The 16,019-nt window shown below is 47.9% G+C and overlaps 1 protein-coding gene across 4 annotated transcripts in view; it reads right to left on the bottom strand.

Moving 5' to 3' along the window:
- mtor (mechanistic target of rapamycin kinase) overlaps positions 1–16,019 on the bottom strand; it is an 84,053-nt gene that overhangs the window by 53,459 nt on the left and 14,575 nt on the right. For all 4 annotated transcript variants that reach the window (XM_029249920.1, XM_029249917.1, XM_029249918.1 and 1 more), the window contains exons 22-28: positions 13,315–13,427; positions 10,970–11,132; positions 9,395–9,487; positions 8,790–8,930; positions 6,417–6,559; positions 5,674–5,836; positions 4,376–4,521 (exon numbers count right to left, since the gene is read on the bottom strand). In XM_029249920.1, coding sequence (XP_029105753.1) covers positions 4,376–4,521; positions 5,674–5,836; positions 6,417–6,559; positions 8,790–8,930; positions 9,395–9,487; positions 10,970–11,132; positions 13,315–13,427 — 962 coding nt within the window. The remainder of the gene's footprint in view (positions 1–4,375; positions 4,522–5,673; positions 5,837–6,416; positions 6,560–8,789; positions 8,931–9,394; positions 9,488–10,969; positions 11,133–13,314; positions 13,428–16,019) is intronic.

The raw sequence follows: 16,019 nt of genomic DNA, 5'->3' as shown, positions 1-16,019 counted from the left end.
AACAGCGCCGTCCCGGCGAAAAGCCACACACACACACGCCCGGCTGTCAGGTCCTGGAGAACACGGAACTCGGGATCGAGCGAAGATGGGGAGTTCACCTGGTCCAGCCCGCCGTTTAAACCTGCGACACCCAGTCTGGACAAAGCGAATGCCATCAATAGTGACCGTAACCTTAATGCTGAAAGCCACTGGTTGGTTAGCGGTTTGAGCCCTTGAAACGGACCTGAAGCTGTACCCTTGAGAAAGCCGCCCAAGTGAAGTGAAACACCCACCACTACACACTCATCTGTGCTACAGGGGAACGTTCGCATTCAAGACGACCGCGTTTCGCTAACAGGCGTTCAATATGTGCCTCTGAACTGTCCTTCCAGCAAAGCAGAGCGGAGTTGGAGGTCAAAGGTACAAGAGCAGGGCCCCCCTGGGACTGGTGCACACACCTTCCCAGCTCAGTGGGGGGAACACGTTTTTAACACCCAACAGATGCAGACACATGTGGCTTCATATTTTTTCTTTTTAAAAAAAAAAAAAAAAAAAAAAAAAAAAAAAAAAAAAAAAAAGGCGGGGGGGGAGGACTGGGAGCCAAGCACCCTCACTGCAGATCCTTCAGCAGAATACCCACAATTCCCTGGTACACTTATGTAATCCAAGAGCTGTGTGGGATCAAGCAAACGCGAATAACAGAATCTAGGTAATTCCGGGACAGGAGCTTTTTACTCGACGTTCAGACTCCTGCTGAGCAGGACGCGACTGCTGGAATAAAGAGAAGAGAACGTGAAACCACGAGGGGTGGGGTGGGTGTTATTACCGTAGTGAATTCAGGGTGGAATTGCGCCAAATTTCAAAGAGTCAGACGCTGCAGGAGCGAGACCAGCAGAGCAGTTCATTAGGGTGTTTGTGGAGCAGCGGGAGTGTGGAGGGGTTGGAGGGGGGGCGCAGTAGGATGAGTGCTCCGGCACGTGCTGGCCTCCGAGGTGAGAGAGAGGTGTGCCGAGGTGTGTGAACTTCCACAGCTCTGGACCTCAGAATCATTTCCGTTCCATCGGACCCAAAACAGACCCAACATCCACCGCAGAGGAGTGCGTGTGAGAAAGAGACAAAACCCAGGCCATCCTCTCTCGCGGTCGAAGGACGATGCTCCTTCCTGCCCCACCCTCAGCCCACGCGGTGTACAGATGCCGTGCCGATAACCAGAGAGGTGTGTCGAAGCCCTGGGAGGAAGGGGCACGGGTGCCTTTCACCCTTTGTCTGGGGCGTTTGACCCATGGGAACCTGCTGAACCATACAGTAACTGCTAGAACACGAAGTCCTCCAGCTACCACATGGTTTTCAAAGAGCCATCCGTGGAGCTACTGCTGTGGGGTCCATGAGCGATTCCCACTTCAACTCCAATTAGCCCAACATCTCGAATGGTGAAATGTTGAAATAGTGTATAAGAAAAATAAAAAAAAAAAAAAAAGAGCCCTATTTGAGAGAAGCACTCATGCGTGTTGTTTATATACCTTCACAGTTTATACACCGCCATATAGGGGGCTTTTCATCTAACGGTGAGTTGTAGGAACGGAGCCCCGCTGGGAGCAGAGCCCACCTGCAGCCCATTTAACAGTAGCGTGTGTGAAGGAGAGTTGGCGGCGCTCTGCACAGGACACCTTTCTCTCACCAGAGCGTGCAGTAGTTGAGGGCTGCTGGGGACGGACGGACGGAGCCCTTACAGGAAGTCCAAGCGAGACGAGAAGCAGACGGGCGGCCCGACAGCACCGCCCACCTGGCTCCCATTAGGCCTGTGGAGAAGCAGGAAGCCCAGACTCGCACCCCTGGTCGTGCAGATGAAAGGGACACCATCACAGTGTCCAATTAGAGGCCTGGAAAAGTGCTCCGTGTGCAGGGGGGGCACCATGTTTACTGTGCTAAGAGAAAGCCTGTCATCTACCTTCACCCTGTAAGGACAGTGTGTTCGTGTTGATCTCGTCCTGCGAAAGAGGGGTGCCGAGGAGTGAAAAAACAATAAAAAAATATTACTAAGATGTTAATCTCGCCTCGCCCCCCTGGTTCTGCATTTGCTCACTTTGGCCTCATACTGCCAACATTTTCATTTATTTAACAATGAACTCTATGTAGTGTTATGAGCCCACACACCTTATTCACTGCGGTGACTTACACTGCTAGATACACTACTTACACTGGGTCACTCATCCATACATCAGTGGATGACACACACACTCGCTCTCACTCACACACTATGGGTGAACCTGAACAGCATGTCTTTGGAGTGTGGAAGGAAACCGGAGCACCCGGAGGAAACCCACAGACACGGGGAGAACATGCAAACTCCACATACACTGAGCGGGGATCAAACCCACATCCTCTCGCACCACCCAAGGTTGTCGTGGAGGCTCAGTAAAGCTCCACGATGGAGCTTCCGGAGCTCCACCAGCTTCCACGTGTGGACGTGTGATTTAGAGGCCCAAACATCACCTCTCGCACAAGGTGACCCATTCATGCCCGAAGCACCGGAGCTTCCTACCCAAATATTGTCTTTATTTAAACTGTAAGAGACCCTGCAGCCTCTGTGGCGTGAACTCGCCTTCTCAAAGCACTAGAATCCAGGCGACGTCCTCTTGTGAACATATCCGAGGGAGACATTGGACACAGCCACAAGAGTCCACCCTCCCACCCACTCAGCGAGCGTCGTGACCTTCAAACCAAGGGGCTACAAAGTGTCCCAACTCTATTTGTACAAATTCCGACTGAAGTGAACCAGAATGTTACTAATTTTCCCCACACATTTCTGAGCACGTCACGGGAAGACTCTTTGTTGGAGTATTTATCCCGGTACTCTATTCACTGAATTTTCAGTGCTGTTATTACATATGGCATCTGCGCACGAAAGAAACAAAAGTACAGCTTTTCATGAAGTGAAACACCTCTAAGTGCAGTATTACTAATATAGTAATACAGTCATGCGCCGCTTAATGACGTTTCGCTTAGGGACTGAATGCATATATAACGTTGATCCCATAACATTATAATGGAGCTGAAAAATTCTCAGACCATCAACGTCGTAGCCGTCGTAACGTCATAGCGCAACTTATCGTGTTGACAGCGGTGCTGCTGTAAACAAACCTACTGCACTGTCAGTCGTATAAAAGTATAGCACATACAATTATATACAGTACATAATACTTCATAATGATAAAAACACCTATGTAACTGCTTTATGCATTTACTACACTGTACTTCTCGTTAATTTATAGTGTACTCCTTCTACTTATAAAAAGTTTACTGTAAAACAGGATGCTGTGTTACGCCGGCAGCAGCGCCAGATATCTCATGTTTACTGTGTGTCTTGCCTGCATCAAGGCTATACCATCTAGGTGTGTATAAGTACACTCTGACATCTGCACAATATGCGAAATCTAACAACACATTTCTCAGAATTTAACCCCGCTAACAAGCAACGCATGTCTGTACTAATGTCATAAGATGTTCACAAATTGAATATCAGAGATCTGAAATTGTTCAGGGATTTTTTCATTTTCCTTTATTGACTGGCCACAGAAAAAGCCTAGAAAGGAGGGGGGAAAAAAAAACGAGGACGACTCCTGACCTGCCTAAAGCGAATGTGGTACAAAACAGCATAGACTGCACAGTTCTGTAGAATGAGGCTGAAATAAAAAGCTCCAGCAGGCAATTTGAGTATTTCACCATATTCTTTCGCAACACGCTGCCTGGTAGTGGTTTTATGGCTTTCTCCTGCTGTAAGTGGCTGCTGCTTTAACTGATCAAGTGTCCAGCCTCTGTCATCTGACATTCCACCGCAACACCCACTGAGCAGAAGCTGAAGAAAATACACCTCAGAAGTGCTGGGATTTCCAGGAAAGCTCTCCGGTCCTTTCTGCGCACAGAAATTAAAAAAATGACGGCTTTCATACACAGCGACGGCTCTGAGCAGAGCGAGAAGCAGTCTTACCCATCGCTTTGCCCTCGAAACCCGTGGAGATGACAGACAAGTTTGACAGAATCTGGAGCAAAGCCAAAAATGGAGTCCAACACAACCGGAGGGGACTTGAGCAGCTGCTCAAGTAAGCAAGATGTGCTGAAAACGTTTATGGAAGACATAGCGTTTGGAAAGCTGGCCAACATGTGATGAGGAAGAGAAAGGAAACATGATGAAACATGTTCTCCTCAACTGGATTCCTGGCCTGAACTCAATATTTTTTGCTGCTTATGTAAATGGGGACATCCATATTCGCCATTGCACCACAAACAGGCTCTACCGAGCCATGCATGATGGAAGCAGTTGAGGGACTCAAGAATGAAGAGTGATCCTTCGAGAAGTCGAGTGCTTTGACAACGAACACATTGATACAACCCCTACCTGATGAGGGACTCCAGGATGAGGGGCGAAGGACCCTTCTGGAACTCCAGCTCTTTGTAATGCAGGGCCTTGGCGTAGGCACGGCACTTGGCAGCCCTCTCTCCAAGGAGAACGATGCCGTTGTCATCACGTAGGGGGAGGGGTCCCTAAACAGCACAAGGCAAGGTCTTCCTCACGAGCTCACAGTAGACGGTGCGTATGCAGAGAAGACAAGGCTACAGGTTTATTGCCCAGATGACGACTTCAATTGAGTGGAACAACACTGTTCCCTAAACTAGGGCGACCAAACTTGGTTCAGTTAATCCTATACGCATCACCTTGAACATCTTCAACAGGAGCCAAATCATGACTTCTCTCTTCTGCTCAAGCAGGTAAATGTGGGTAATGTGTTAAGAAGCTACAGAGTTTGGTTTTTCCACAATTACTACTCAAAATGTTTCCCTCATTTTTTACAGTGGAAACACACATCGTTCGAACTTTGGTAAATGTTCCGGGTAAAAGCATGTTACAAAAGCAGTAGTTCAACTGCACAAATGAAGGATTTGTCATTTATTTACTTTCCTGACGATGAACCGCAGGGCTCTGGTAACATGAGCTCAGTCACAGAGCTTTGGATAAACGATGGGAACTGGAAGCGTCGGCCGACAAGCGACTTGGCTGCGATGTACGGGAACAAAACCTGCAAGCAATTGCTGGGGAGGGCCGGGAGCAGGCCAACGGGAATGACACGTCATAAAGTACCACTTCCATAGCCCTTTGATTTGCTTTACAAACCCTTCCTCGTGGGAGCGTGAGTGGGCTGCCTACATTTCTGATGTCATTATTGTTTCATTAAATGTTCCACAGCATCTACAACCCCAATAAAACCAACTGGATACGTTCATTTGGAACAGAGCAATCACTTCCAGTCCATTTGGTATGGACATCATCAGAAGGGTGAGAGATCGAGCAAAAAGTGGGCAGGAGTTGTGTGCACAGAGAAGAACGAACGAACAGCAGGGGGCAGAGCGGTTAGGACTTTCTTCAGAATAAGAATGCGCCTGGATGGAATCCCTACTCCTGCTGTAGTACCCCTGATCAAGGTACTCTGAACTGATAGAATCAGAGCACCCTGCTGTATAAATGCTTAAATCAGTGTAAATGTGATTATCTAACATTGTTAGTTGCTTTTGGTAAAGGCGTCAGAAGAAAAAAAAAAAAAAAAACGATAATATAACAGTGAGGCATGTTAAAGGTACGTTTTGAGCGAGTTGGCTCCGTGTGTGGGGACCAGTGCTGGTATGACCGGGAGTCCGTACCTTGTCACTGTGCTCCATGAACTCGGCCAGGTTGAGCAGTGTCTGCGTGACCTCAGCGATGTCCTGCGAGGTGAGCGCCAGCTCGATGCTGCGGATCAGCTCGTCCTGCTGGTCTTCGCTCAGTTCCGACCAGCAGGACAGGAAGGCGGCATTGAACAGGTCCCTGCAGGGGGTGGGAAAGACAAGCAGCCATGCCTGTCAGCAACGGTTCACGGTCCAGGTGTCTAATCAATAACAATCATTTGGAACGTGAACATAAAACGGGGTAGCAGGTGGCATCGTGGCTGGAGCTGATGTCTGTGGACTCAAACGGCCTGGTCTGAAATCCCACCTCACTCCGTGGAACCTTGATTGCGATAAGGCCCCTAAACCGATTCACTAAAAATTAACTGGTAGCAGAAATGCTTAAATTGGTGGAAGTTCTCAGTCGCACTGGAGAAAACAATCAGCTCAATCAACCAACGGACTGTAAAGTTATACGGTGATTTGAAAGCACAGGTCCTTTCGAATGAGGTTACAAGAAAGGATGTGATGCAATGAAGTGGAGCCCGGGCTGGCATCCCCAAAAGGACGGAGGTCGCTGGAGGAAAGCATATGTCAAATGTCTAGGCCGTGGACCACGAGGTAAGATAGACTGGAAGGGGACAGCGGAGACCAGAGCTACCTGCCTAGTGGAACGCAAGACTGGCCCAGGAACAGTCAGAAAAAATGGAGTGGGACTCGGAGGCAGGGCCCAGACCTACCTGGCCAGAGGGATGTATGTCTGAGCCAGGGACCAGCAGGATCGGAGAGCTGGGGACGAGGACTCCTTCAGAAGCACCACGCTCAGCCTCCGCAGCCACTCCAGCCAGTCATCCTTCGACACCTTCCTGGCTGCCCCCCAGGCCTGACGTCGCCAAGGTAACGAGGGAGGAAGACACAAGGAGAGGGACTGTGCATCAGTATGTACAACACGTCATGTTCAACGTTTACATGTGGACACATCAGTGAACAAGTGGGAAAGAAGCTCCCTGTCAGCTGGTGCCCTTAATGCAACTCAACCATTTGTCGACGCAATTACACTGCATTTACCGCAGCGCAGCTATGGCACAGCCGTACTTGCTGGAAGTGGACGTGACTCAAGGGGAAGCAAACTAAATAATTTACTGGGGAAGCTCAGACATTTGCAAACAACAAAAAAAAAAAGTCAGACAAAATGTGTTTGTTTGAAATTCCCTTAAACAGAAAATGTATTTTTTTTTCTTAGCCAAGCGCCAAGGGTTTTGGATCACTGATCTCAAGTGGGTGCTCAGAGTGCCGCCGGCAGCTGGTTTTCACCTCACAGCACACCCCGAGTGAGTGTTTAGCGAGCACGAAATTCCACCGTCCTGCTCGCACCAGTAACTGTTCGGTATAGAACAGCGCAGCCATGGAAACGATGAGAAGAATGTGATGCCATTAAGGTTCTAAGAAGCTATGGACAAAACACAATGAGCTGCAGGCCAATGAAAAGCGAGTATAAAGCTCAACATTGACATGCTTGGACAAATAAAACAAAATAAAATAGAAATAAATGAGACAAGCTTTATTCGCAATGTTCTTTCCCAAAAACCATATGGACTAATTTTGATTCCAAACGCCATCATTTTTGAAGCGGCGGGGATAGGGGGCACTGCTGTGTATGCTATCGAGTCCTTGGAAACAGTATCGCCCCGGCAACAGACACATGGAGGGCTGTGGGGGTTCAGACGTGGGTCACAGTCCAGCTGAAAAAGAAAGACTGACGTTCTGCCACAAGCGTTAAAATTGAACCGCGTCACTCTGTGCCCGTAAAGCAAATGGAATCCCCAGAAGTGATGCTATCGAATCCCAAGCTGGACACGGCTGTCGGACACCGAGCCTCAAACTTCAGCAGCTATAAAAGCTGAATGTCAAGAAAAAAGTGCAGAGAATAAACCCTAAGTGGCCCTCGGCGAGTTGCTGAGCAAGCAAATACTTGTGCAGAGCAGCACGGGTTTCCGGAGAAGTCCGTCACCGGTTGGCCGACGCCATTCAAGTGCACGGCAGTAAACTGATGCCCTTCATTAGAGAAAAAAGCATTCCTGATAACAAGCCTGATAACAAGTAACCTCTTTTCATCATCGATGGTTATCAACGGCACCTTTTCTTCGCAACCCTGTACACGGCTGGTTGGAGAACAGAGCGAGCGCGCATGGGAAATTTCTATGGAAATGAGAATTAGCAATGAGAAATATATGATGGAGAGGGTCTCACTAGGGAGACACTACACTATATGGCAAGGAAATGGACATTTACTACATAATTCAGAATAAAATTAAGAATTTAAGATGCAGGAATGGTGGACACATTTAGAGCCATGAGTGTTTTGCTGTGTCAAATGTGATCATAATTTGATCAAGTTTTTGACTAAGCCACAGATAGTAATGTGTGCTAATATTATAACAAATACAAACTGCCTATAGTAAACAAATCACAACGAACATAAAAGGAGTAGATGGAACAGTGACATAACAGGGTACACAGACATATAAGATACATCAACCCTGGCTTCTCATGCAATGAACACCAGAACTGCAAATGTTTGAAGACACACTAGAATTTCTTCCCCCAGTTTACCCTTTTACTTCTTATTCGATATTTGCAGCGGCACAAACGTGAGCTGTAATAACACTCCTAACTGTTAGATGGCGGTAAAGAGCATCCAAAGAGAAGGGGGCTGTGGGATCCCCGTCATTACAGTATTAACAAGTAATGCGTATATGAGACAATCACTCGAGAAAAATTCATTTACTCCAGCAATTCACATTCAGTCCTTTTAGCTTTAGTGCCAATGTAGCTCAAAATTAAGAAAATGCACAGAGCCATAACAGATATTTTTTTCAGATTTATTACTCTGTCGGATTTTTTCTAACCCTATCCACTGAATACCCAAATTATTAATCTTTTAGCGATTGCGACCTGGGGTAAAAAGATTTCCAGCACCAGCTGTGTTCATGGACTGAGAAGCCAGTGCACAGTGCTGGTGACACACACACACACACACACACACACACACACACACACACACACACACACACACACACACACACAAACTGGTACACAGGCAGTATCAGGACCTTCTGCAAGGCGGAGGTGCTGACATGCAGCTTCTTCATGGGCCCCGGCTCCACGGGGCCGCTGACCAGAGCGTCGCCCTGATTGCTGCGTAGCTGTCGGTGCTGGAAGGAGTCATCCTCCTCTTCGGCCAGGGTGCAGCCCTGAAACACACAGGTGTGCGGACGGACAGGGCAGAGACACGGCGAGAATTCACACAATGTTTTCAGCCAAAGGGACTCGACAGATTCCTGCAAACACACTAGTGCTACTGGAAGGCAAAGCTGACATGGGCAGCTGGATGTAAACAGGAAGTATCATGTGCTCAATGCGACAACCTAATTGCTTTCTTGTGAAAAGTGTGCTGTGAGTCAGTGCTCTGCAGGAAGCGTGGGGTCACTTTGCAGGAATCTGCTCTGAGTAACGGGGTAGACGTGCGCAGAGCAGTGCTCCCCGGAGAGCGGCCGAGCGGAAAACCTCACACCTGCACACAACGGGCTCATTGTGCATGGCCCTGACACCTCGCAGGTCCACATCGGTTATCTGTGATGTTGGCCCCCCTTTACCTGGACCATTAAAAAAAAAAAAAAGACAAAGCATATTCCCTTTCTGGGGTGGAGGGACTGACCTTGATGATCCGACAGATGAGGACATCGTAGCGCTGGTGGTTAATCCTGTGCTTCAGCATGACTTTGCACACCATGGGGATGAAGATCTGGTACTGGGGGAAGAACGGGGGTGGGGGGGGGGAGTTGAGGTGACTTCACAGCAGCTGCCCAACAGTCGCGTGCAGAACAGGGGCTCAGAAAGGAAGAGTGGTGATTAAACAGCCACCAAACAACAGGGTGCGTGAATTAAAGACACTTGGCTGCATCTGACTTAACGAGAAGCCGGAGACACGGGGTTTGGGACAGGAAGCTCGCACCCCGAACCAGGCCTGGTGATTAAAAGGTCTTGGCCAGGGGTGGAGGAAGGCTTGGCACCGCAACCCACAGACGACTCGAGCAGACCAGAGGAAGTCGTGTCGAGGGGCCCCAGCGACACGGAAAAGACACCCCAGGGGTCTGTCGTCTTCCAGAGCCCCAGAGTCTCAAAGCCCACACCAGTGTGTGGGGGGGAGGGGCTGGAAAGTGCACTGGATGCTTAAAACAGGAATGTCCCAGAATTCTGCTTCAGATGGATGTCCCTGCAAATCTCAGAGGAGCGGTGCCCAGTAAACAGGGACAGCTGGTACCTGGTAGGTTAGAGCTGCTGCTTTTGGACCCAAAGGTCACATGTTCAAATTCTACCCTCCAGCTGTAATATACATGGGTAGGGTACCTACCCTAAAATTGCTCCAGCAAATTAAAATTAAAAAAATTGCACAAATGTATAAATGGCTAAAATAATCATAAGTAGAAATAAGTTGCTTTCGAGACTTAGTGTCAAATAAAGAAATGAATAAATAAACATAAATGTAGATGTAAAACCCAAAGTGTTTATTAAGGAGGACACACAGCAGTATGTCACTGAGAAACCCAGGAGCCCTGGAAGGTGAGCACAGAATACAGCCTTCTGACGTCCAGTTAATTTATTATTACTACCATCATCGTCATTCATGACACTGCTACTCTGTCCAAAGGACCTTACAGCGTGAGCTTTGTACAGCGAACTAATTACACTGATTGACCCACTTATACAGCAGGGTAATTTTTACTGTATCACTTCAGGCTAAGTACCTAGATGAAGGGCCCTGCAGCAGGAGTGGGATCCATTGTTTCTTTGAGCCATCAGCTGCAAGTCTACTGTTCAAACCCTACTATGCCACCTGCTGTCCCTTTATCACTCATTAGGCTGCTAGATCGAGGGTGTTCAGTGCATGTGGGCAGCGAGGGGGGGGGGGGGTCTAACAAAAAAAAACATTTTAAAAAACCTTGTTTCTACTAAACGGTGTTTACGGAACAGAATACCATAGCACAAACAAACACCAAGCCACAAGGCTGTGTGTTCTCTACGAAAGGCACAGATAAGCAAATACCACGTTAGAGAGGGAGTCGCACCCCAGCACCTCAAGTCGTGGCAAAACGGCGGAAGGACTCTGCCATTGTACCCCATAGCGAGGCAGTTGGCGTGAATTGTTCAGCAAAAGTACCGAGCAGCAAACATGGCAGTAAAGTGCAAAAAGGAAGTGCCTTCGGATGGCGGGACGGGACCGCCGAGGTACCTTCTTTCCGAGCTGGAAGACCAGAGAGGACAGCGTGTCCATGGCAGTGCCCCGCAGCTCAGGGGTCCCGTCCAGCGTGCGCACGATAGGGTGGATGATTCGGGAGGCATAGTCTGTGAAGTCCAGAGACTCCGTCAGCCGGTCCAGGGTCTCCAAGGCAACCCTGTGGGGATGGGAGAGGGGTCACGGTTGGAAGGTGGAGGAAGGCGCCTTCTCGGGGCTTCTGTGGACGCTGCAATCCCTCCCACACTGCTCTTCGTCGCTCTCAAAACAAGTGTCAAAAACAAGCAGAAACAAAGAGCTTCTTCTACAACGGGGTATAGTGACCAATCAGCACAGCAGATAAAGCACTAATTGACATATTCATTGATGTTCAAGGACGTTCTGCTGCACTGCTTCGGCGGGGATCTAAAGTCTTAAACAGCCGTGCAGGTTTCAGAGCCCATTTCTACTCAAAATCTCTCTCTGCAGCAGTGTGTTTTCAGCACCGTGTCTTTCCCCTGGTTCTCCAACACTCCCTTTTACCGTGTTTAAACAAAGTTTTTGTAACACACACACTAAAAGGGTCTCTTACCTGTTCCTAAAAACAGCAGTTTTGATGTTTTCACTTTATCAGCCTGCCCTTGTTTACATGTATTTGTCAGACACTTTTCTCCAAAGCGACTTCCAATGAACTCCATGTAGTGTCATCAGCCACACACCTTATTCACTGTGGTGACTTACACTGCTATATACAGTACTTACAATGGGTCACTCATCCATACATCAGTGGAACACACTCTCTCTGTCACTCACACACTATGGGGAAACTATGCAGCTACTGCACTGCCCACTAACGCGACTGCACACAATATACACCCCTAGCCCCCAGAGCTGAGACCTGCGAGTAATCCACAGGCAGTCAGGTTTGTTGTCTGACCTCGTCTCAGAGATGAGCGGTCGCCCCGTAAAAAGGACCCCCTGCACTCTACACCACGTGGGCACAGAAGTGACCGTCTGCGGGGAAAACAAGGAGGCGCGAAGGTATGTCCCTGGCGACGCCACAAGGTCTGCATTGGCTGGCAAAGCGTCAAAGTGTCTGTGAAACTACTTTAAAACTCCCGTCAGGTTTCTGAACAAAAATATTAATTGTCTTTGAGCCTGAATAAATAAATCGTGACACAAGGGAACGAAAGTTCAAAATCATGTCATTAAATGACTAAAAAAAATACCACTGCAGTAATATTTATAACGCATGAAATAGAAATTGGCGACAAAAATTCAAGTTACAAAAATACGGGATTTCGGTAAGACATCCGCTGTCCTTCCAAGCGTCCTGAATTCTTTAGGTCTGATTCAGACGGATTGCGACCACGAGGGAAGCAAAGAGATGGTACCGGTGACAAGTGAGTCAACCTACTGACAACTTATTTTTGGTTAAAATAAACTTAGAAAAAAAAATAAAAAAATGATTATTTTGGGGTTCACTTATTTTTGCAGCTGCACTACTTGTGTGTTTCTACTACTCATGGAATTGCTCATTACACACCTATTATGGCACATTAGATACACCGATTCTCATTAACCATCTTGCGATAAAATTAAGGGACACAAAGGCTTCACACACTTTTAATCAACACTGTATGTACTGTTTTGATACAGGGGGGTGTGTGTTTGTGTGAGAGAGAGAGAGAGAGAGAGAGAGAGAGAGAGAGAGAGAGAGCGCGCAAGCGCACACGCCCGGACAGCTCACACTATAATGCAAAACGCATAGTCTGGACGCTCAGCCCAATTGTGGACACAGTTCACATATTTATATGAAAAATCAATAGGCTGTAATAGTTTGATCATAAACAAAGTGCTCATTTGCAGGCAAAGTACAGCGGCCGTTCCGGCTGTACTGAGCTGTGCGCACACACTCCGAAACCACCAGACCACATCTCCATTTCGGTCCGATTCAGCTGACCAGCTCCTCAATTCACCATGACTCACTGGAAGCCCTTATTCATGCATCGTAAACACGGTAAAAAGTTGGCACTCACTACAGAATACAGTACTGGTAACGAAACAAAAGTACAGAATATTCTAGTACCATTTAATTAAAAGACAAGTCATAACAGCAACTCAAACTACACGTCATGCACCAACACACACACACACACACACACACACACACACACACACACACACACACACACAACAACTCAAACACTTACGTCAATAGTCATAAACAGACAGTAGTAGTGACACCAGAAAGTGTTTGTCATGTGTTCAAAAGTAAAAACAAGAGAGGAGGCACCACCTTCTTATGGTTTAATATGGCCCCCGAACCCCACACCCTCCCGGCGGACACCCCGCCTACTGACTTGCGAGCCTGCAGCGGCACGTCTGGAGCATCAAAGAGCTTCACGATGGGAGGCAGCAGCAGGTGGAGGTAGTCGTCTAGGTTGGCACCAAACAGCTGGATAGCGTTCAGGAGCTGGAGGTGGGGGAGAGAGTCAGGATGAGTTGGGGGACAAGAAACACGCACAGGAGCAAGATGACTATTTTTACCTCTGTACTCCTGTAGTGAGACCTGTTTCAATTAATTTTCTCTCCAAAAATACCACAGTGGTGTCTCTCAAAGGCACAACGGTCGAGCACCTTGATGGATTGAAACCGACAATTGTTTGGTTCCTCTCTAAACCGCAGCAAGAGCGCCAAGCCCCTTAGAGGTCCCACTGACAAGAGGCCAAAACAAAAGGTTCATCGATTCTATGTTTTGGCCGTGATGTGGCGGATGAACTTCCGCTGTGCTTCGGAGCTGCTGAATCCCTCCCAGCATTCAAGAAGGTTCTCAAACTCAACTCTTTTGAAGCCATTTCTTTCCTGTTCTCCTGACAGCAACATAAATGAGTCCAACACCATCTGCTATGATTATCTAAGCATTTGCTACAAGAATGTGCCTCCTATAGGAGCTACTTGAGGGATGTGAACCAGCAACATGGTGGTATCAGACACAAGCTGTGGGTAGAAAATGCCATCTCCCCATCTAAAGCTCTTCATCTGTTGATGCACTTTTGTTTATTCTGAGTTGTATATCACTTTGGATAAAAGCATCTGATAAGCATGGACACAAATGAAGGTACAGTACCTTACCAACAGCACCCCCTGCTGCCCAGGTATCAGGGGGCACGATTTTTCAGCTTGAGCTGAAGATGGGATATGCTGGGACAATAAAGTGTACTCATTCCTCGCAAGCAAACACACACACACACACACACACACACACACACACACACACACACACACGTACCCGACAGGCCCTTGTCGGAGATCTTTCTGAGAGGAAAACCTCATATTTATGACAAGCGATTCACTTACACAGAAGAAAGCAGAGAAGCTGCCGCCGGAGACAGGAAAGGGGTTACAACACGAGCCAGTTCACCCAAACCACATACTGTCATTATGGAGACTGCGGGTGGGGGAGGGCGTTTCTCATAGATCCTCCATTAAAAAAAAAAAACAAAACGAGACAGGACAATTGCAGGGTTTCCAACTGCCATTTGTGCGAGAAGGGAGTTGCGGACAGACAGGAATGCACCGCCGTTCACCTAAGTGTTATCAGCCGATATTATGTCTACGTGTTCTTTGGACGCGGTTCAGACTTCGAGGCTCGATGCCTGGGGAGGCCTGACGGTTCTACTGCGGTTATCAGCTCACGACAGCCTGACCGAGCAGCTCTAGACATGAGCGGTTTCCATGACAGTCAATTAAAACCAAGTGAGAGCGGTCAGAGGAGACCCTCCAGACGGTGCTCGTATAAAAACGGAATTCAGCTCCCGAGTACCGAACCCAGCCCCTGCTCCTCGTGCGGCACACCAATCGAGATCTTTCACAGTTATTCATTCCACGCCATTGCCAGGGTTCCTTCCTTTCACTGTCATTCCCAGCAGCCTTTGCTTCGCTGCTCAAAAAGGATCAGAAACATTAGCAGATGCCTCCAAGTGCTGTGTCGATATCCAAGAACCCGCAAGGAAATACGAGTTTAAACTCCCCGTCGAATCCCGAATCGTCCAAATGTCCTAACAGGTGCCACTTGGTATTTTAGCTTTGGCTAGAATCGGAAGAGCATTTTGGACATGTTCTGGGTGGGAACGTTTAGTACCGCTGTACCTCCCAGGAAGCGTTTGCAAAATTTAATCAACGCAAAGTGCAATTAGATCGCTGCACCTCGCACTCGTCACACTTAGCAGGATTTTCCAGCAGCAGAGCTCCCGCAGCGCTCATCTCCGGCACGGGCTCAAGGCAGTGTCCCGAGCTGCAAGACGGACAGCAACTCCAGCCTGCCCGGACACACCAGGACAGGGTGACACTGCCCGCTCGCTGCTTTGGATTTTGCGCTCCTCCCGACAGCCGAGTACCAGATACCAGGGATATAGTGCGGCTTGTGCTGCGTTAACTTCCCAACCTCCATCAGCGCTTTTTACCACTTCCACCTGTTACAATCGCAGTGACTGAGTGTTTGGACCGTCCAAACTATGTCCACTGAGCACAATTTCAGTTCAACTCTTTTCATCGATCACTTTCTTTTCTTTTGCATTAAAGGTTGAATGAATTCATAAACTTTGAGCATGAGATGTGTGTGTTCAGGGTACGGCACATAAAGCGAGTGCAGGTAAAGACAGTAGCAGACAGTACTCATGAGGACAAGCTGCCTTGTTATCTTGGCTCATAACTAATATTGAATATCAAAACAATTATGTCCATTTTAGGAGGATTTGGTGATGCTACCAAGCAAGCAGGTGAAACACGATGGCAGATAAGGAACTGAACCTGTGACTACAAGGTTCATGTATGACAGGGTTCTGCTCTTGTAACCTTGTGGCAGCACTTGTGTAAATGAGTGAAGTGAAAAACCACACTGAACATGATCTGTTTCAATTAGATTTACACAGACGGGACAAGCGCAGTAAAAACACAATAAGAGTACAGTAAAAGCACAGTGCAACAGGATACTCGGATGCACTTCCTAATGGACGACTTCCACGCCAGCAGGATTTGCAGGACGTAGGTTGTGCTTTGTCTGCAA

This window comes from Scleropages formosus, chromosome 2 (assembly GCF_900964775.1).
Source record: "Scleropages formosus chromosome 2, fSclFor1.1, whole genome shotgun sequence".
Taxonomy (NCBI): Eukaryota; Metazoa; Chordata; class Actinopteri; order Osteoglossiformes; family Osteoglossidae; genus Scleropages; species Scleropages formosus.
The sequence above is the reverse complement of the archived record's forward strand: the minus strand, read 5'-3'. Positions and strand labels throughout refer to the sequence as shown.